Source organism: Oncorhynchus kisutch, linkage group LG12 (assembly GCF_002021735.2).
Source record: "Oncorhynchus kisutch isolate 150728-3 linkage group LG12, Okis_V2, whole genome shotgun sequence".
NCBI lineage: Eukaryota > Metazoa > Chordata > Actinopteri > Salmoniformes > Salmonidae > Oncorhynchus > Oncorhynchus kisutch.
Window position 1 is genome coordinate 57,107,317 of NC_034185.2, and position 21,478 is coordinate 57,128,794.

Here is a 21,478-nt window from a genome sequence, read left to right on the forward strand (position 1 = left end):
AGCCGGTGACCGTTTTTATTATAATATTTCAGACGCTCTAATTTGATTTTCTTCTCTCAGAACATCCACAACTTTACACAATGGAATCATGGAAGATATCTTTGTTCCTACCCGTACTTATTTACTCAGTGGACATGTGCCGTAGTTCTTATTATACCTAAGACACTACAGTATAAAGATAGGCAGAAACTGCTACATCAATAGAAATCCCCGATCACGCTTTGTAGGCCAGCTAAACTCATGAGTAGAACGCGTCATCGGGTATAACGGTCCTTTCGCGCCAAACTGCGCATGTTCAGGCCGTCAGGGACTTCTTCGACAAAGTAGTTTTTGACAAAAATGAAGACGTGTCAGTTTGTCACGTTCACGAGGTTAGAGTAAACATGTTCAACTACTTGAAACATTGTCTTCCATCTAGGTTGTGCCTTTAGATTTCGAGAAGATTAACAGCTTAGGAATCATTTTTCACTTCTCTTATTGATTTCTCAAAACTCAAACCACGGCCTGGTCTGTTGGTCTGCTTCGCAAGCGTTAGCCGGAAGTCAGGCGATGTTGCGTCTCTGGGTTTAGAAACTCTTATTATTCTTCACTGTCAGTGGTCTTCAGCTAACGGCGCTATCAGATGTTGCTAGCTCTACCTTTTATACTGTTAATGTCATCATCGTTTATAGCGTTACTATTGTATTTAAATGCATGATTGTGTGATACATATATAGTAAGTTATCAACATCACTGAAAATGAAGTTTTACACATCATCTTCTGGCTATAGTTAGCTAGTTAACATACGTAGCTAAGTTAGCGACTAGTTCTGAAAATAATACCCAGTAGTTAGCTAGTGATATTGCATGATGAACACAACACTGCTAGTTAGTTACACTCTTGTATCATTTGTTGTGGCATTTTGCACCGATAGTCTAGACGTGTATAATTATAACGTTAGCTTGCTAGCTCGTGTATTGTGGTTACAACCAAAATATCTGCTGCACACTTACAACCACAGCAACACAACACCTATTGTTAATGATATTGTAGCTAGTTATGTAGTTATCAAACTAAACTGCTCATCAGTGTGATGAATGTTGTGTGGCTATTTGTTTATGTTTCTGTGTGTTCCTAACATAATGTGGTCTCCGAACTCCCTGTGTGATAGGAATGCCCAACACCAGCACCAGGCCTAAGCGTGGCAGACGGAACCGTAGGGTGCCCAGGGAGGACCCTGCCAGGAATGAGCTGGTGTCCAGGTCACTGGAGAGTGCCCAGCAGTGTCTGTTCAACCAAGACTATGGGACCGCCTTTGTCCACTACCTTCTCGTCCTCAACCTGGCTCCTGTGTTGAAGGACTTTGCCAGTGTGGGTAGCAAAGGAAACCCTGTAGGACAGGGCTCTCCAACCCTGTTCCTGGAGTGCTACCCTCCTATAGGTTGTAACTAACCTGATTTAAATTATCAATCAGCTAATTATTAGAATCAGGTGTGCTATATTAGGGATGGAGCGAAAACCTACAGGACGGTATCTCTCCAGGAACAGGGCTGTAAGAGCCCTGCTGTCGGCTATACACCGTTCAGCCTGTCTGACAATTGACATTCCCTTTGAACTTTCAGATTTTTAAAAATTAGATTTGTATTTATTTTCACATACAGCAGATAGGTGCAGTGAAATGTGTTATTTTACAGGGTCAGCCATAGTAGTATGGCACCCCTTTAGCAAATTAGGGTTAAATGCCATGCTCAATGGCACATCAGATTTTCTAACCTTGTTGGCTCGGGTATTCAAACCAACGACTTCGGTTACTGGCCCAAAGCTCTAACCGATAGGCTACCTTTCGTTTTGAAGTTTAAGTGTGTATTCTCTCTGCACGTTATAATATGAATGTTTACCACTGTATTAGAAGGAAAAAGACAAGTGATGTCATTTGTAGATTAGTCCAATACATCACCAATAAACTATTTATAATGTGTGTTTTTTGTGTGTCTTTTCAGGAGTCCTTTAGGTTCACTCTGTTCAAATGGGCAGATGAGCTCGACTCTCTGGGGCGCATCCAGGACCTGTTTGACTGCTATGAACAGGCTCTGGAGCTCTTCCCTACTGATGAGGTCATCATCAACAGCATGGGTGAACACCTGTTCAGGTAGCCCTCACTCAACAGTCTGACTGTGTCTTGTCTGTAGGCTTGGGAACTGGGAAGACTTTACTCGTCAGGCTTACTCGGTTGACTTTACTAATCAGAGTTATGGTGGGGTAATATTGTACCTCAGGTTGTGCTCAATACCGGATCAAGACTATAGTTATCTTTTCTGTCATGTCTTGCCAATTAATTGTTTGTTTGCATGCGGTGTAAAGTGATAGAACTAGCCAGACAGCGCTGTGTCCTAGTAAATGTGTCCCAGTATTCTTAGATTGGAATGGAACAATTGTGAGCAATCTTCAATGCACGCTCCAGAATGGGATTCCGGGATGAGGCCGCTGGTCATTTCCACAAGGCCCTGAAGCTGAAGCCGGACTACCCTGAGGCCAAGGAGAATTTCTACCGCGTGGCCAACTGGCTGGTGGAGCGCTGGCACTTCCTGATGCTCAACGATCGCAGGAGGAACCACAAGTACCAGCAGGCCATCCAGAAGGCTGTTGAGGGAGGTTGCAACACTGTGTTAGATATAGGCACAGGGACCGGTATCCTCGGGTGAGATTTCTTTCTGCCTATTACAGTTAAAGGGATAGTTCATCCAAATAACAAAATACATATTGCTTCCCTTAACCTGCAAGAGGTCTTTGGACATTTGTGCCAGCCACTGCCAGGAAAACTCAACCAAAGCATGGATTGCTGTCATACCTTGTACATTCCGTACAGGGTAAGGAAACCAATGTCATTTTGTAATTTGGGTGAGCTATTCTTTTAAGTGCATCTTTTGTTTTATTACAGTGGCTACGCTGTATGAAGAGTTAGGTTAAAGTTTTACAATCTTAATGGTTAGTATTTATCCCAGAGAAATCTACACAGCTCTGGGATTGACCACGTTTGTGTTAAAAACACTAACTGTCATGGCTGTGGTCTGTCCATTTCTATTTGTATGTTACTGCTTGTAATCCTTGTTCCTCTCCGGTCTCTATGGACAGAATGTGTGCTAAGAAGGCAGGGGCGGCTGAGGTGTACGCCTGTGAGCTGTCCAAGACCATGTACGAACTGGCCTGTGAGGTGGTCACCGCTAATGGAATGAACGGACGCATCAAGATCCTCCATATGAAGTCGCTGGAGATGGAAGTGCCTAAAGACATCCCTAAGAGGTGACCTTTCACCTTCCCTCTTACTCTGACATCTGTATGGGCCAGTTTCCTGGACATAGATTGAGCATGGGCATCAGTCCAAGACTTAATTTAACCCCATACAATATCAAGATGGCAGAGTCGCTGCCCATCTTCCAAAAATGTCTGAAACCGTACCTCTTTAAAGAGCATCTTGAATAATTTCCATGTCCTCTCCCAAAATAAAATACAAATAATGCACTTGTCTTTTCCTACTAGAACGGACTATGCTGATAACTACTTTGTTGAGGGAAAATGTAACTTGCTACGATTGTGATGTGTTGTCTGACCTAGCTTACTTTAAGATGAATGCACTAATGTAAGTCGCTCTGGATAAGAGCTTCTGCTAAATTACTAAAATGTAGTCTGTGGCCTGGAAACTGTCCCTATGAGTCCTCCTCTAATGTGTATGTACCGTTTGTGTGATGTGTTTTCTGTGGTAGGGTATCGCTGGTTGTCACTGAGACTGTGGATGCCGGCCTATTTGGTGAAGGTATTATAGAGAGCCTTATACACGCCTGGAATCATCTGCTTTTGCCTCCACAGGTAATTAACTAGCATAGGCAGCCATTTTGAGGATTAGTTTTGTGTTCATACTGAGTTCCAACACTAGTGAATACAAGCCACCCTTTAGTGCAAGTCTGAAAGCATTACCATGATTAGTAAGTAACATGACTTGGTTTTAGTATTGATTATTTATTTCCCAACACTTTCTCATAACATTTTCAGTTTCATTACAACCGTGGATTTAGATGCCAGTCATGTTCATGTTTTTCATTCATTTAACAGGATTGTCTGTCTCTCAATTCAACACAAGTGATCGCAAAGTAATCTTGAAAAGAGGCTTTAGCTATATTTTTGTGTCACAATCACAATTGTAAAACATGATTATGGAGCATCAATCCTCTTATATTAAATGTCCTTTATCCAGCCAAATCCTTTGTTTATTGGCAAAGAGATGAATCCAAAATCATTTAAGGTTACAGTAGGAGTACCAATCAACCACCTTCCTCAATATTATAATGCTGCAGCCAATATAAGTCAACAGTGCCATCTATGGTCTCAATGTGATACTACATTTGAGGTAAAAAAAAGAAAAAGAAAGGATAGATGAAAATCCTTTACATAAAGATTCCCTACAGACAAGTGCATTTAGTAAACATATAATATAAGTTGCAACAACAACCACAATCATATTATAGCAAAGTTAATGGCATGAGGCCTGATGTATGAAGATGTGAAGGCTCACTTTCTGCTACTGCAGAACACCCAGGACCCATCCAGGCCTCCCTCCCAAGCAGGCCGGGTCATCCCTGCCGGAGCCACTGTGTTTGGGATGGCTGTCCAGTGCCTGGAGATCCGCCGTCATCACAGGTGACCTGTCCCTCTGTTGTTAATAAAGGCTAACTTAAGTCAGTCAGACAGTGTTCTTCAACAATGGATTTAGTGGTATAATTTATTTAGCACGTTTCAATGCCTCAGCATTTAGAACAGTAGATCAAACATCAACAAGTTCAACATGTTGTTCACCTTTTTGTGTCCTTATCTGTTGGAATATTTCATTGTTGACGTGGAACAACAGCTGAAGTCCTTATGTCCTTGGAGGTAGTGTGTGTGTGTGTGTGTGTGTAAACAGACACCGGTGTTAATATTCATGTCATACCATCTATTTATAACCATGTGCCTGCAGGCTGTGTGTGTCTGAGATAGGAGGCCTGGCCACGGCTGCAGCCGGAGAGCTCCACAGCCCAGTAAGCTGCAGCTCAGAGGATGACTCCACAGAGCCCTACACCACAGAGAGACTGAGCAGACTGCCTGGAGGCTACACACCCCTCACTGAACCCTTCAATGCTCTGGACATAGACTTCAACAACGTGCAGGTCAGCGGCAGTAGAGCGTCTTTATGTGTACATAGATAACGTATAAACCAGAATGACATCTCTATGGGGAATCTACTGAACTGTTAGTTATCATCAACAGCTACGACTTACAGCCTCACAGTGGCATTGCTGTGTGTAGATTCTGTATATTGATAACAAAACAATATCTCGTATGTCAGAAGCCTCATACTCTCTCAAGCTTTTCAAAATCAAAAAAGCTAGTTAGCGTGATATTTGGCTATAGGTTCCAAGAATACAAGAGCAGTGATTGTATTATGCTATGCTAACTGTACCCCAGGAGCTGGAGGGTCTGTGCTCCAGGGAGGTGAGCCGGGTGCGTCTACCTGTAACTGGGGAGGGTCTGCTGGACGCCCTGGCCGTGTGGTTCCAGCTCCACCTGGACCAGCAGAGTAGCCTGTCCACCGGCCCTAAGGAGGACACCTGCTGGGAGCAGGCCATCTACCCCGTTCAGACACCACACAGTAGGATAATTTATATAAGACATGTATGTACACTGAGTGTACAAAACATTAGGAACATCTTCCCTTTTGCCCTCAGGACAGCCTCAACTCTTTGGGGCATGGACTCTGTAAGATGTCGAAAGTGTTCCACAGGGATGCTGGCCCTTGTTGACTCCAATGCTTCCCACAGTTGTCAAGTTGGCTGGATGCCCTTTGGGTGGTGGAACATTCTTTATACACACAGGAAACTGTTGAGTGTGAAAAACCCAGCAGTTCTTGACACACTCAAACCGGTGTTCCTGGCACCTACTACCATACCCCATTGAAAGGAACTTAAATCCTTTGCCATGTCTCGAGGCTTAAATATCCTCCTCCCCTTCATCTACACTGATTGAAGTGGATTTAACAAGTGACCTCAATAAGGGATCAAAGCGTTCACCTGGACTCACCTGGTCAGTCTGTGTCCCTCAAACTCAACTCTGGACCTTGAAGCCAGTTCCACTGCTGTTTTTTAAAATCATTGTTCTCCTCTAATCAGACTGATTTAGACCTGGGACACCAGGCGGGTGCAATGAATTATCAGGTAGGACAGAACCAGCAGGCTCCTGACCTCGTAGGGTAAGAGTTGAGTACCCCTGGTCTATTTCATGGAAAGAGCAGGTGTTCATAATGTTTTGTACACTCTGTGCCTATACACATGCAGCGAGGTAGTATATTTAGACACCTGCCCCCTACTCCTCTGTAGGAGTATGATGTAGTGTTGCAGTGCGTAGGGAGCAGTGTGCATAAACCTCTCTACATAGAGCCCTTCTAATCATACAGTAGAGATGCACAGAATGCACTGTAGAGACTGGTCAAGTTCTACACAGATTCTCCTGACATCCACTCAGAACAACTATTCCAGTAATAAACTACACATATATTACACACTGTACATAATATATACAAATGGTGTTCTTGCATATTCCGCTGTAATATTTGTCCCCTTCTGATGTTTGCAATGCAATTCCCCATTCTGTCAAATGGGGGCAGTAGGCCACATATAGAAGAAACCTATTCCATTGAAGACTGTAGGCAAGGACTGAAGTCAACTTACACTGTAACCTCGAGGCTGTTATTGGTTGTCTTTGGTTTGCCTAGCTGGATTTCACAACCGCGAACATTCGAATGGATTGAATGAATTCTGCGCAAATATGCTTGACCTTTGTCTGCAAACCTTTCTGTACTCCTTTATCCTGTCAGGCTATTGTGCTCCTTCCAGACGTAGAACAGCAAAGTGAAGTTGTACCGTGTGGTGCTGTTGAGATGCACCATTATTCAGCTGCTGAGCTCAGTGTTTCTGTACAGCAGTGTTGCTAATTGACAGGGGCAGCGTCTAGGGACCCACCAGACACCATCCTTGCTATTTTTCCCGATGATCATCGACATCCGTTTCCCGGCTGCCGTGGCGAGACAGGCGGGTGCACCGGGATTGCCTGTGACACTCTTTAGTGTTCATGAATCTCTTATAGGCTATACATATGTATTTTCCCCAAACGCACCCTGACAACGACAAGCCACATGCTTACGCGATGACAGATATTCCTACAGGAATCTCTCTCTGTCTGTGTGCCTCCCTCCCTCCTGAATCTCATTTCCCTTGCTCCCCTGCTCCTACCCCTCTCTTCCTCGCTCCCTCTTTCTTTTTGTGCAGTGGCAAAGCATCTTGGTCCATGCCAGTTCTGTTTACTTGTTGTTGTGGTTCATGAATAAACAGTCATGTGTGCAACAAGGCCTTGTAAAAAAGAAAGAAATCAACTTGTTACTGATATGCCAAGAATTTGTCATTTGCAATTTTACGTGCTTTATCTATTAGACTTAGAAAAGGGTCACACACATCACAACAAATGTATAAACAGTGAGTGTATAAAACATTATGAACACCTGCTCTTTCCCTGACAGACTGACCAGGTGAATCCAGGTGAAAGCTACGATCCCTTATTGACGTCACTTGTTAAATCCACTTCAATCAGTGTAGATGAAGGGGAGGAGACATGTTAAAGAACTGAGACATGGATTGTGTATGTGTGCCATTCAGAGGGTGAATGGGCAAAATATTGAAGTGATGGTGCAACACTGATGGTTGTTTATTCAATGTCAATAGGTTTGTATCTGTCCTTATTCAAATGAACCATAAAATGAAATGTCTCGTCAGATTTTCCCCTGAGGCCTGGTGACGAGCTCATCGTGGAGATCTCCTGCCGGGACGCCTACCTGAGACTCTGCAGTGTTGCCGTAGCGAGAGACGGACGAGAGTTCCGTCTAGACGACTGTCTGGATCCAGACAAACCTAGAAACAACCCAGGCCCGAGCGGCAATCCCAACCCAAGCCTTAACGCCGAGGCAGAACTGTGCAGCGCCCTAGCTTGCCTCGGGACAGAGCAGAGCAGTGGACCTCGAGACTACACCATGCTGGAGTGTGCTGAAATGGCCCTCCTCAACAACCAGCCCTACCACGATAGTTTCCGCAGGGCACTGGCTAAACTCATCACCAACCTGAAGGACGCTCGTTCGGTCCAGGGTCCCAGCCAGGGTCAAGGGTTAGAGGTTATGCCTCTCACTGACCCCCCCAGTGACCCTATGGACCCTGGTCCTGACCCCTTCTATGTGCTGGACGTGTCCGAGGGCTTCTCTGTTCTCTCCCTCATGGCAGCCAGCCAGGGCCAGGTGAAGGCCTATAGTTCGGTAGAGAAGACCCAGCACCAGGCGGTGCTCAGGAGACTGGCCAGGGCCAACGGTGTCCCAGAGGAGGCTCTCGAGTTCTGGCTGAACCAGGTGGAGGATGAGCAGGCGGTGCTCCAGAGACCCTCCAGGGAGAAGCTGTGGAGCGCCATTATATTAGACTGTGTGGAGACCTGTGGCTTAGTGAGGCAGAAGCTGATGGAGAAAGCCACACTAGCCAGGTAGGAAGATGGCGCAAGCACTGCTGGGAAAGGTAGTTTTGGGAGTAACCGGGAAGAATGTATGAAGTGCTGGTGGATTTTGATAGTGTTTTAGGAATGAGGTGGGATTGTGGATCACATTGCAGCATCTCAAATATTGATATTGAATCTTCAGTGTTGTTACATTGGGAAAAATAGACTATTTGGGTTCGGAAGAATCTGTCCCTTTTTTTGTACAATAGTTTGATTTTTTGGGGGGGTCCATCCATGGCAGGTGCCTGTTGGAGGACGGAGGTCAGATCTTCCCAGAGAGAATAGTGTTGTATGGGATGCTGGTGGAGTCTGACACCCTGCTGCTGGAGAGTGCTGTCCAGGGCCAGGAGCCGACACTGGGCTTCAACATCGCCCCGTTCATCAACCAGTTCACTGTGAGTTACTGACACACCTCCCCAGGTCCGCTGCATGCTTACTGCATCTCCCCACCTGCCTTACATATGTCATCACTAGGGCCTGAGGTTTTAATGATATTGTTAAGCAATAAGGCCAGAGGGGTTGTGGTATATGGCCACGGGCTGTTCTTATGCACGTTGCAACACAAAGTGCCTGGATACAGCCCTTAGCTGTGGTATGTTTGCCAGATACCACAAACCCCCGGGGAGCCTTATTGCAATTGTAAACTGGTTATTAGAGCAGTAAATATGAATGTTTTGTCATACCTGTGGTATACAGTCTGATATACCACAGCTTTCAGTGAATCAGCATTCAGGCCTCAAACCACACCGTTTTTATATATAAGTAAATATATCTCTTTACACCGTGTACAAAATAATATCAACACCAGCTGTTTCCATGAGACTGACCAGGTGAATCCAGTTGAAAGCTATGATTCCGTATTGATGTCAGTTGTTAAATCCAATCGGTGTAGATGAAGGGGAGGAGACGGGTTAAAGAAGGATTTTTAAGCCTTGAGACATGGATTGTGTATGTGTGCTATTCAGAGAGTGAATGGGCAAGACAAAAGATTTAAGTGCCTTTTAAACAGGGTATGGTAGTAGGTGCCAGGCGCACTGGTTTGAGTGTGTCAAGAACTGCAACGCTGCTGGGTTTTTCACGCTCAATTGTTTCCCGTGTGTATCAAGAATGGTCCACCACCCAAAGGACATCCATCCAACTTGACACAACTGTGGGAAGTATTGGGCCAGTCCATGCCCTGACGAATTGAGGCTGTTCTGAGGGCAAGTGCCATACTCTACCAACTGAGCTACAGAGGACCGAGTTCTGACACATTGTCAGGAAAACCTCCTGGCTGTAGTCACACTCCCCAGCTCTAAATGTGAATGCACTATACTCTGATAACTAACAAAGTCGTATAGTAAATGACTGCATGGTTAGGGGGAAAAGTATGGTCAACTCAGAAATTCATTCTACGTGACACAACTCCCAACCCTTTCTCGCTCAACATGTCTCCTCTCATATATGGTATTCCCTCTCATGTCAATGATGCAATAGTCATACTATCGACAGCTGCCTCAATGCTCTTTGTACCTTGCATCATTCTTCTGATTCAAAGGACAGGCTCCTGAGACACACCAACATGTTGCCTGAGGGTTGTAACTCAAGATGTCTGCTGATATATATAATGCTGCCCCCCCCCCCCCCCCCCCCCAATATTCTGGACGAAATCTAAACATTGTTTTCTTATAGTTCCTTTCGCAGTACTTGTTAGTGGTTCTTGGTCTGCTGTATTGCAGTTGAGCTCAAGTGAACCAATTTGAAAGGGCACAATACATTTAAACATACCTTTTACTGTGCTTTTTTAAGTCAAAATGGGTTTTTAAAACCCATTTTGCTTGCAATGCAACCTTCTACGTTGAGACTTCTCATGTTTTCTTTTATCTGTCTTTCCGTCCGTATTACGGCGAGCTGAGAAATCCTTTTAAGTTGTCTGTCTTTTCCGGTGTCATGTTGGCGCTCTAATTTTCGGCGTTGGCTCCCGCGGGACGGCAGTTTGTTTAAACAGATGTTGTCTCTGAAGAGCTCAGACAAGGGCACGACTGTCACTCTGGGGAAAAGCATCCCTACCTGGATCCATCAGGAAGCATTACATCAATGACATCCAACGGAGAGCGGCGGAGACACCGGGAGTTGTGACATGGAGGCGGCGGCATTAGTTTGTTCTCTGTGACAGTGACAATCCCGCTCTGTCGCTTGTTGAGCACTCTCCTCCTGCTTTCTAGAGTATAGCGGTGCGTTTGCTGCAGGTCACATGATGTACACGACTCTAAGGAGTTCTAAGAGTTGGAGATTTTGTTAAAAACACCTGACGACGAGTGAAACTAGCTGGAGAGGTTTGGGAAATACTGAACTAGACTACATGGACTGGACTGCCTTGTCATTCTGTTTAAAGGGGTTGAATTAGTCTCAGATGTAGGGTTGTATAGATGTCCGCTGAATGGACATCTAATATGTAACAATGATATGATCTCTCTCCTTCCTAGGTTCCAGTCCATGTGTTTCTGGACTTGTCCACTCTGCAGTGTAGACATCTCAGTGACTCTGTAGAACTCTTTATCCTGGACCTCATGAACACCAACGCCAACTATACCAACAGAGACGTCAAGGTAAAGACCCAACTCGACAGATTCTTTTAGTTACAGATACATTATCAGAAACGTTCATCGAAAAAAAACATGGTAAATGGCACCATTGTCTGCTAACACATTATACTGAGGATAACACTGAGTTGCCAGATCCCTTGACCGTGTCAGTACTTCCACTGAGCTGTGGCCCTGACCATAGAAAGAAACTCATCATAAAAAGAAACGTCCCTTTTTCAGGACCCTGTCTTTCAAAGATAATTTGTAAAAATCCAAATAACTTCACAGATCTTCATTGTAAAGGGTTTAAACACTGTTTCCCATGCTTGTTAAATGAACCATAAACAATTAATGAACATGCACCTGTGGAACGGTCATTAAGACACTAACAGCTTAACGACTGTAGGCAATTAAGGTCAGTTATGAAAACCTAGTAGAAAGGTCTCTTTCGTGTCCTGATGTGCCTTAGGCATGCTGCAAGGAGGCATAAGGACTGCAGATGTGGCCAGGGCAATAAATTGCAATGTCTGTACTGTGAGACACCTAAGACAGCGCTACAGGGAGACAGGACGGACAGCTGATCGTCCTCGCAGTGGCAGACCACGTAACAACACCTGCACAGGATCGGTACATCTGAACATCACACCTGCGGGACAGGTACAGGATGGCAACAACAACTGCCCGAGTTTCACCAGGAACGCACAATCCCTCCATCAGTGCTCAGACTGTCCGTAATAGGCTGAGAGAGGCCGGACTGAGGGCTTGTAGGCCTGTTGTAAGGCAGGTCCTCACCAGCAACAACGTCACCTATGGGCACAAACCCACCATTGCTGGACCAGACAGGATTGGCAAAAAGTGCTCTTCACTGACAAGTCGTGGTTTGTCTCACCAGGGGTGATGGTCGGATTCGCATTTATTGTCAAAGGAATGAGCGTTACACCGAGGCCTGTACTCTGGCGCGGGATCGATTTGGAGGTGGAGGGTCCGTCATGGTCTGGGGCGGTGTGTCACAGCATCATCGGACTGAGCTTGTTCTCATTGCAGGCAATCTCAACGCTGTGCGTTACAGGAAAGACATCCTCCTTCCTCATGTGGTTCCCTTCCTGCAGGCTCAGCCTGACATGACCCTCCAGCATGACAATGCCACTAGCCATACTGCTCGTTCTGTGCGTGATTTCCTGCAAGACAGGAATGTCAGTGTTCTGCCATAGCCAGCGACGAGTCCAGATCTCAATCCCATTGAGCACGTCAGGGACCTGTTGGATCGAAGGGTGAGGGATAGGGCCATTCCCCCCAGAAATGTCTGGGAACTTGCAGATGTCTTGGTGGAAGAGTGGGGTAACATCTCACAGCAAGAACTAGCTAATCTAGTGCAGTCCATGAGGAGATGCACTGCAGAACTTCATGCAGCTGGTGGCCACACCAGATATATAACATCTGATTTTGACCCCCGCTTTGTTCAGGGACACATTTCCATTTATGTTAGTCACATGTCTGTGGAGCTTGTTCAGTTTGTCTGTTATTGAATCTTATGTTCATACAAATATTTCTGTTAAGTTTTGCTGAAACTAAACGCAGTTGAGGATGTTTCTTTTTTTGCTGAGTTTACAATTACTATTTTATTGATTACAATAGACTTTCTATGGCCCTGACTCTGTGTGTTTCTCCCAGGTCCAGGCTAGTGCCTCAGGCAGGGTGACTGCTGTGCCCTTCTGGTACCAGATCCACCTGAACGAGGAGATCAGCTTGAGCACCTTCAACCAGGACTCCCATTGGAAGCAGGCTGCTGTGGTGCTGCACCAGCCCCTGGCAGTGAGGGAGGGAGACTGGGTACGACTGGCTGTCACCCTGCAGAAGAGCTCCATCTCCATATCAGCCAGTATAGAGGAAGAGGCTGGGGAGACCGGGACTGTGGATTCTGTTAAGAGTCCGATAAGATGAACAGTACAAGAGTCATCATAAGTGTTTTAAAGGAGGGAGTTGCAGTGCTTTTGATTCTACAAGAGCATCAAGTCCACTCAGTCTTACTGGGAGAGAGGTCAAGGTATCACTCTGGGTTCTATATTATGAGTGAACTGCATATATGTCGTGGAGGGGAAGGGATTGGACTATGGATTCTCCGGAAGCGCCAGCTCTAAAATGACCCCACAATAGCTACCATATCAATATGCCTTCTCTCAGGACTTTCAAAGACATTTACATGTTTTATGATGTGCTCATCTTGGTCTTCAGCGTGTTCATAATCTTGTTTTGGAATGACGTCTCTTGATTATGGTTGCAGTCTTCATTAAAATGTTTTGCATCAGCACTTGCATTATCTCAAAGAATCATAATGATCAAACAACATTGTCTGTCTTATTGACACTAGCAAAAACTGACAGACACATTTAATTTCATTTATTGGAGGGTGAATGTTTGAGAGTTCAACTCAAGGTTCCAAAGACAAAGGTGCTGATACGTTTGATGTAGTACTTCCCTCTGAAGGTTAATGCTATGTGACAAACATTAGGTAAGGCAATAGCTGCACACACTTGACACACATTCCCGATAGGAAGACATTCTAGTAATGGATGACAATGAATCTAGTAAAAGACTGATATCAATCCCTTTCAGTACGGTAAATAACTAATATCCCTGAAAAGCTTAAAACAGAAAGGTAAGAAATCTATAACCATGACTAACATCAGTTTATATTTACAAATGAGGTAGACGTGAAATGTGAATTACTTGATAGTGGATACATAGAACAAGGCATCTGAGAAGACGATCGAGGCTGTTAGCGTTAATGCCAAAGTGAGACACAGCTTCATGCTTCAAAATCTGTACAATAGGTTCGAAGACCATATTCAAGCATGCGCAACCCAATGATGTTCAGTACCAGTCAAAAGTATGGACACACCTACTCTTTCAAGGGTTTTTCTTTATGCCAAAAATGTGCAAAGCTATCAAGGCAAAGGGTGGCTACTTTGAAGAATCCCAAATAAAAACATTTTGGGGTTACTACATGTCTTCACTATTAATCTACAATGTAGAAAATAGTAAAAATAAAGAAACCCTAGAATGAGTGGTACCGTCTATAAACCAATCATTGGTGCAAACCAGTATTTTGTATAGGTTTCAGTTTGAAAGCTACATATATACTTTGAACGTTTTCGTAACAACTAAAACCCTTGGTAAATGATTAACGAGTTTGTAGTGATATCACCCAGGCGCTATTATAGAACAAGTATACTGGTCAAATCTCTCACCGGCTTTCGAACTTGAAGTCCAAACCCATTACAATGAAGAGGGGTCATACTAAAATAAGGTATTGAGGTACCGTACTTTACCATTATGACTCAGTGGTACAATACAGATACAAGAAAAAATATCTTAAGTGTCATGAGACTCTTACGAAAGCTTATGAACATTCTTCGAGCTGACATTGACAGAGGTCCATCTGCATCTGCCGTGGTGGACGAATGACTCTATATTTCTTATTTAACACGTTCCTTTTTCATCGCTTGTGTGCGGGTTAGCCAAATATCGTCTGTAGGGGAAACGTAGTCGAGGCCATACTTGGTTCCTGCCCAACTGTGTTTGGTATAACGTGCATTCAGAGTTCCCATTGGAGGATTTTAGCAATGACGCTAAGCTAGGTGATAACGACAAGGTCGTCTGTAACCGAGCCTGTTGGCTCGTTGGTGGTGTTTCTGGGCTCTGGAGCTTGTCTACCATTGTCTTCACTCTCCTCTCCATCCCACTGAGCATTGCTGAGCCCGGCGGGGGCTGACAGGGAGTGGGGCGTTTGGGTTTTGCCCAGGCCCTGGTACCGACCCTTGGGGGACACCGGGTTGGACAAGGCCTCCGTGGGACCGATGGCGTCCATGGAGCCTGGGGAAAGCAAGCCTGAGCGCTCGCTGTCGTCCTCCGCCTCACCGAAGTAGGTCTTCCTAGGTCGGCCCATAACGGTTCTCCCTGTATCAGGAAAGAAAGGTGTTTGAAGATATGAGAATGGCAATATACTCACATAATAAGGAAATCTATCAAAGTCTTGAAGATTGAGGGTAGCCATTTTCTATTCTCTCATGACATTCTATGAACATAAATGGAGTAGCTAGCCAACGCACTTGGTTCTGAGAGGAAACCTTGTCAAACAAAGTTCTTAACAGCGGCTTCTTTGATTCCATCCATGCAGGACTGCTATTGAGTCAAGCCAAATGGGATGAGAACTAACCCACGTTGCGGACTTGCTCAGAGATGTCAGCCCTGACGTCAGAGATGTCCCACATGGCCAGGAAGGAGTCGAAGCAGGATCCCTCCTCAGCCTCCTGGATGTAGGGCTTGTAGGTGAAGCTGAAGTGGTGGGCGATGGCCGCCAGGAACATCTCCACACAGATGATGAAGTCCTGGATGAAGTATGGATGAAAGCTTGACTGTATAGTAAAGTCTATATAGTAAAGTCTGTATAGTAAAGTCTGTATAGTAAAGTCTATTCTCATATCTAGTTAAGTTATTTAGAAGTCTTGCACAGGATAGAAGTCCTTGAGATGAATCATCTCGTTTTCTAGGGGCTTGAGACCACAAGCCTCAACAGATATTACCTTATACCAAACAAGTCATTATGTAGCATTGTAGTAAAAGTGTTACTATGGCGTTATACAGTGTTGGTATTGTCTTGCATTACCTGTAGGCCTGTAGCTACAGCCTCCACACTGTCCCAGTCCCACGTGTGTCTCTCTGAGATCACTCCAACCTTGACCAGGAGAGCGATGAAAGCAGCTTGCCTAAGATAGAGTGGAAATAATCAATCCTATACACTGCAGCCAACACAGGGAACGCATGAACCCAATTACTGGCTATAATCCACACAGCTTTAAAACATTTTTTTATTTAACCAGGAAGGGCTCATTGAGGGTCCTGGCCAAGATAGGCAGCACCAAGTCATTACAAAAATGACAGACAAACATGAAAAACTTCAAGTAATCTAATAAAAACCATAGAATTCACAAGAGTATAACAAAATCAAAAACAGCTAATTAAAAACATTGACAGGTCAGGGAATCAGTCTCAAGATCATTCATCAGTGATTTAAAAACACCAATCGGGACAAGTTCTTCCAGTTTAAACGTATTTTGTAAGGCGTTCCAAGACGATGGCGCAGAGTACATAAAAGTTACCAAATTCAGTTTGGACATTTGGAACAGTTAGCAGAATAAAGTCCAGCGAACGAAGAGAGTGCCCACCACATTTCTGAACAATAAAAATGGCCAAATAAAAAGGTAGTAAACCCAAAATGGCTTTGTAAATAAAAGTATACCAGTGCCTGAGCCAACGAGTGACTAGAGAAGGCCAGCCAACCCTGGTATACAAAGTGCAGTGGTGCGTAAGGGTTTTGCAGTTTAAAATAAATCTCAAAGTGCCATGGTAAAGGGTGTCAATTGATCTCAAACACTGAGTGGAAGCATTCATATATAAAATATCCCCATAGTCTAGTAAAGGCATAAATGTAGCTGATACTAGCCTCCTTCTGGCTTCAAAAGAAAAACAGGCCTTATTCCTAAAATAAAACATACTTTGTTAACAAGTCCTACACATGCAATTCTGAAAAAAAGTTGTATAAAAAATACAAAATGGGCAGCCAAAACTATGTTACTTTAATGGGTAACAATGCTAGATCCATGAATGGCAGACACATTGACTGGTATACAAAGATGTTTTTAACCATGGAGGTCGATAACCTGGTCCCAGATCTATTTGTGCTATGTCAATGGCTTGACATTGACCACAGGGGTTGGCAAGACAGCACAAACAGATCTGGAACCAGGCTAAGAGGTAGATGCAGGTGATCCATAATGGCAGCCCCAAAAAAAGCACTCACCAGAAGGAGACGAACACCACCATTTTGACACACAGGAACTTCCCCACTGGTCTGATGGGGGCCAGTTCCTCTCTTAGGGCCTTGTAGAACAGGACCAAACAGTACATGGCAAACTGGGAGAGAGAGGAGAGAGAGTGATAGAGAAAGAGATCACTTACTGAATGCTAAATATTTAATGTTATCTTTGTGGTGGTGGTATGGTGACAGGAAGTTTACAGCAATGTGGAGACAAGTGTGAAAAATGTAGAACCTACCAGCTGGGACATATTGTTGAATATCACCAGGTACGTCCATGCATTGGTTGAGCTGAAGTTACCTTCATCATACACACCACAGAGCTGACATATCCTACAGGATAGTGAATGGAGACATGTGATATGACTTGATACAAAAAGTACATTTGTATGTGGTGAGTGTTTGGGAATAGGTTAGGTAGTTTAGACCGCACACTACAAACAAACCACTTCCAGTCCCCCAAGGGGTGGCAGCTTGGAGAGCCGTAAGGCTGCTGGTTGGTTTGCTGGCCATGATACTTTTTTTCTTTTAAAATCTTTAGGTTTGGGCCTTTGGTATTTTTCCTTTTTGTACATATTTATGTTTCGTCACCATCTGAACAAATGATCATCTGCTTGGACTGGCTGACCCAGAAGTCAAGAGAGACAGAGCTGGCCCTGGACCAAGGTACGGTTGCTGTCTCTCTGGGCACATGTACATTCAACACTTAGGCATATAACATAAGTCCATCCTGAATGGAAAACAGATCCTGTGCAAAACACTTACAAGGCAATAACTGTTGTGACTGGTCTGACAACCGTGTACTGCAACACTCCCAGCTTGCATCTCAATAGCAGTACCCTGCAATAGGAAAACACGGTACACATTATTAAGGAAAGACATTCACACAAAATGTTAGCTTTTTCCCACTATAAAATAGCACTAACATCTTACTAATCACTAGCTTTGTTTTTCATGAATTTCTTAAAATCAATAACATCCTATGAAGAAAGATGTTGCAATACCTGTGGCTAAAATTGCAGATGCACAGCATTAGTTAAAATGCAGAGTAAACAAAACAGATGAGCCTAATGCTGTCTTTCTGTTCTTTAGGCTGGTGCATTTTTCCTAAATGAGAACATGTTGTTCCACTTGTAAACACTTCTGGTTCTGTTCTTAAATCAACTACAGGCAGACATGCTACATATTCCTGTTGTTGCCTGACTGGGGCTCGTTTGAAGCTGGCAAGTAGCAATGGAGACTTGGAGAGACTTCAAGCAGCCAAACAAACACCTTGAAGGTGAACCTTCTAGAAAGAGACTCAAAAGGCCACACAGACTGGAGCCACTTTAACACCCAACTTCCTGTTTTGATTTAGAGCCTGAAATATAAATGTATACTTAAAAACACATCAATGTGGTATAAAAACATGTTATTAATTCTAAAATATCCATTCACAACACGTAAAACAAAGAAGTTGTAGTTTATTGCTGCACAAAAACATAAACCTTCATCCTAAAATGTGAACTTATAACACATGGTATGGATAATATTATAGCTCCTTATTAGCCTGGCTGGCTGATTGTGCAGTAATGCCATAGATATTGATAGAGGACTCTAATGGCCAAAAGCCAGTTTTAGCATGGACGGTGCCATTAAGGACTTTCACCATTTTGAAATAGTCAATTGGGTGGGACTTCCTATGGTTTAAGGAAGGATCACATAAATCCATCCAGGTCATAAGGAGGCATCAGCCAATGAATTATAAGTGAACATTCCATAACCACAGGTGGCAGTAAATTTGCCAACCTTGGCTTTATATCTGTTCAAACAACAAATTCTAGGTGGCAGTATGACCATTTAATTTTGTATACCAACAGATAAAAGTAGTAGAAGAAAATTCACTACTTCAAAATGGAGATAGCATCAATGCCCTGCCCATGCTCCCACAGACACCCTAATGGGACAGATACAATGTTGCGTCCTCTATCTCTATGAGTAAAGCCAACCCCTATTTGTGCTCATGCCAAATGCACAGCATTAACAGATCTGGTACACGGGGCCTGTTCATTATAGCACACATACACTTAAAGAACTACAAAAACTATAAAAGCAACAAACTCACTCTCCCATGGGCCATGCCGGGCAGCAGCAGAGGGGAGGAAGGTGTTTCTGCTGCTCCTGCACCTCCAGCATCAGTACCAGGCTGGGGTACTGGTTACCCATGGTTGAGAGAGTGAGAGAAATAAAGAGAAGAGAGGAATTACAGTGTGAGGATATTGAAATAAATGTAGGCATCTCAGTCTAGCCTGGGATCCAGATGTGTTTGTGCTAGACTTATGTTTGGCATAGGACAAAGAGTGGCCATGATTGTAATGTTAGAACAAACAGGTCTGGGATCATTCTCAGTCAGGTCATGACATGAATGTGTACCTGGTTTCCCAGGTAGTTGAGCAAGAAGATCATGAAGTTGTAGATGACGTATGCCTCGTAGCACTCCCTGCATGTGTCCACGTAGATGGCAATGCTGGGGTACTTTAACGCAATCCACTGTGTGAGAGAGAAAGGGAGAGGGTGGGAGAGGAAGACAAGGAGAGGAATGGGATCATAGATGGGCCATTACATTATCTCAATGATATGTTGCATGATAATAGTGAACACTTGTTCTCAACTTGCCTACCTGGTTAAATAAAGGTCAAATAAACTTGAAACTATTGAAAACATTTACTCTGAAAAGTCAGTTTACAGCAATTTTTTGTTTCTCTTGCTTTGTTTTACTAAAGGAGCTCTGTTCTCATTCTTTGGGAAGTAGGATAATGGAAATTGTATGATAGGGGGGAATGCTGAGCATAGCAGATGATAATTAGCATAACAAAACGAATTGAAGTGCCACGCTCATGTCAAGCGCTTTCAGTTTTACTACTGTCAATGCTACAGTGACTTGTTCTGTTAACTTATTGTGTCAAATATTTGTAACTTAACAATAAACCAATGTTGACTTTTAAGAACATCTAGCTACATGATCAAGAATTGAAGGCATTTACTTACACTGTCCAAACTGTAAATGGGGACCATCCATAATATTCTGTAAAAAAAATTTTTTTAAAAGGAGACGAGATCATGCACAATCAGTTAGGTTATATTGTACATCATTCAAGATAAAGACACAAACCCATGACGGTAATGAAGTAATACTATCCTACAGATGTGACAGAGTAGTCTTTCACTTACCTGATAATTGGCTTCTGTAGCTCTGGTTGAGTATAGTTTACAAGATGCTGCAGGATCCCCCATAGTGATATGGGTATGGTCATGAACACGAATATCCCAGCTATGAACCATGCTTTGTTATGGGTACCAACCTAAAAGGTATAAATTACGTATATAATCAACATCCAAACAACAAAGCACGGACTAGGCTATTCAGTGTCAAGTAACGATATGATTGGGCTGCAATGATACCAACTGACCTCTGATTTCTGTAGTTCCCAGATGCACAGGGGTAGTAAGACGACAAGCACAACCAGAAAGTATAGAAGAACGACCAGAGGCCGAATCCATCTCCTCCAGTTGCCACAAGTACAAGGCATATTTGTAATGGTAAGCTAGTTAGCCACAGCAACTTGTCCAGTGTCCTACACTCACTGGGTCAATAGGTGAGATTGCTGAAAACAAAGCTAATGCTAACTAGCAAGCAAGCTAGCTAGCTAGCTAACAACTAGCTATTACCGCTGCCAGCTATAGCTTGGAATAAGAGTTCGTTTCAAATGTCATTTGGGAAGCATGAATACTGGACGACAATTTCCAAACACATTGTAACGTTGGCTGCGTTGCTAAACCAGAAATTGGTAGCTAGCTAGCTAACGTTAGTCAGCTGATCTCATGATTCACTATAAACAAACAATGAATCCACGCTGCATCCATTCCAAACGAAAGCTCTTGATCAAATTAAAAACAAAAAATTGATAATCTAATTAAATCCAACTGGTCAAAAACAACGCAGTTATTGTATTAATAACGATATATTCATTTCTAAAACTTCCCAAACATCAAAAATAAGTTTTACAACGTAACTGATGGTTACTTCTTGTTGACGTTCTTGACAAATGCCGCCCATGCTTCAATCTGATTGGATATGGAAAAGGTCTATATACTTTCCATTGCTCACCTTTCTAATCCATCATAATGGATGACTTGGGCACAGGTGTAGTTCGGTTGATCTGCAATCTGAGTACTCACGTATGCTCCACTAGATGGCAATGCAAATCAGTCATTCTCAGTATTTCAGAGTGGAAAAGGATGGTTCATTTAAATGACCAAAAGTCGTTAAGAATAACTCAACAGTGTAAAATAACGACAAAGTATAAATGTGATGTCCGCTGCGGAAACTCATTTTCTTCATCATGCTCCACATTGAGCTAGCTTAACTTCTCTCATTTTTTCATACTGGAGTTGGCTCCCCTCTCT

The 21,478-nt window shown here is 43.6% G+C and overlaps 2 protein-coding genes across 4 annotated transcripts; one reads left to right on the top strand and one right to left on the bottom strand.

The window, feature by feature from the left end:
• Window positions 1-269: 269 nt before the first annotated feature.
• On the top strand, window positions 270-13,484 carry LOC109901294 (protein arginine N-methyltransferase 9). 3 transcript variants are annotated; one of them, XM_031837880.1, is made up of 13 exons: window positions 270-371; window positions 1,152-1,351; window positions 1,981-2,129; window positions 2,442-2,678; window positions 3,113-3,280; window positions 3,742-3,844; window positions 4,563-4,672; window positions 4,989-5,178; window positions 5,477-5,660; window positions 7,834-8,581; window positions 8,835-8,988; window positions 11,059-11,181; window positions 12,829-13,484. In XM_031837880.1, the coding sequence occupies exons 2-13, from the start codon at window positions 1,154-1,156 to the stop codon at window positions 13,096-13,098; spliced, it is 2,634 nt and encodes an 877-aa protein (XP_031693740.1). In that variant the 5' UTR covers window positions 270-371; window positions 1,152-1,153; the 3' UTR covers window positions 13,099-13,484. The 3 variants fall into 3 exon arrangements, with proteins under 3 accessions (XP_031693740.1, XP_031693739.1, XP_031693742.1); XM_031837879.1 differs by lacking the exon at window positions 270-371 and adding an exon at window positions 550-715; XM_031837882.1 differs by lacking the exons at window positions 270-371; window positions 1,152-1,351 and adding an exon at window positions 1,506-1,839.
• A 55-nt stretch (window positions 13,485-13,539) lies between these two features.
• LOC109901295 (transmembrane protein 184C) lies at window positions 13,540-21,128 on the bottom strand. The gene is made up of 11 exons (XM_031837883.1): window positions 20,482-21,128; window positions 20,243-20,373; window positions 20,060-20,096; window positions 19,445-19,561; window positions 19,137-19,225; window positions 17,798-17,872; window positions 17,272-17,365; window positions 17,018-17,130; window positions 15,824-15,923; window positions 15,374-15,545; window positions 13,540-15,114 (listed from the first exon to the last, which is right to left on the bottom strand). The coding sequence occupies exons 1-11, from the start codon at window positions 20,599-20,601 to the stop codon at window positions 14,792-14,794; spliced, it is 1,371 nt and encodes a 456-aa protein (XP_031693743.1). The 5' UTR covers window positions 20,602-21,128; the 3' UTR covers window positions 13,540-14,791.
• Between the last annotated feature and the right edge of the window lie 350 nt (window positions 21,129-21,478).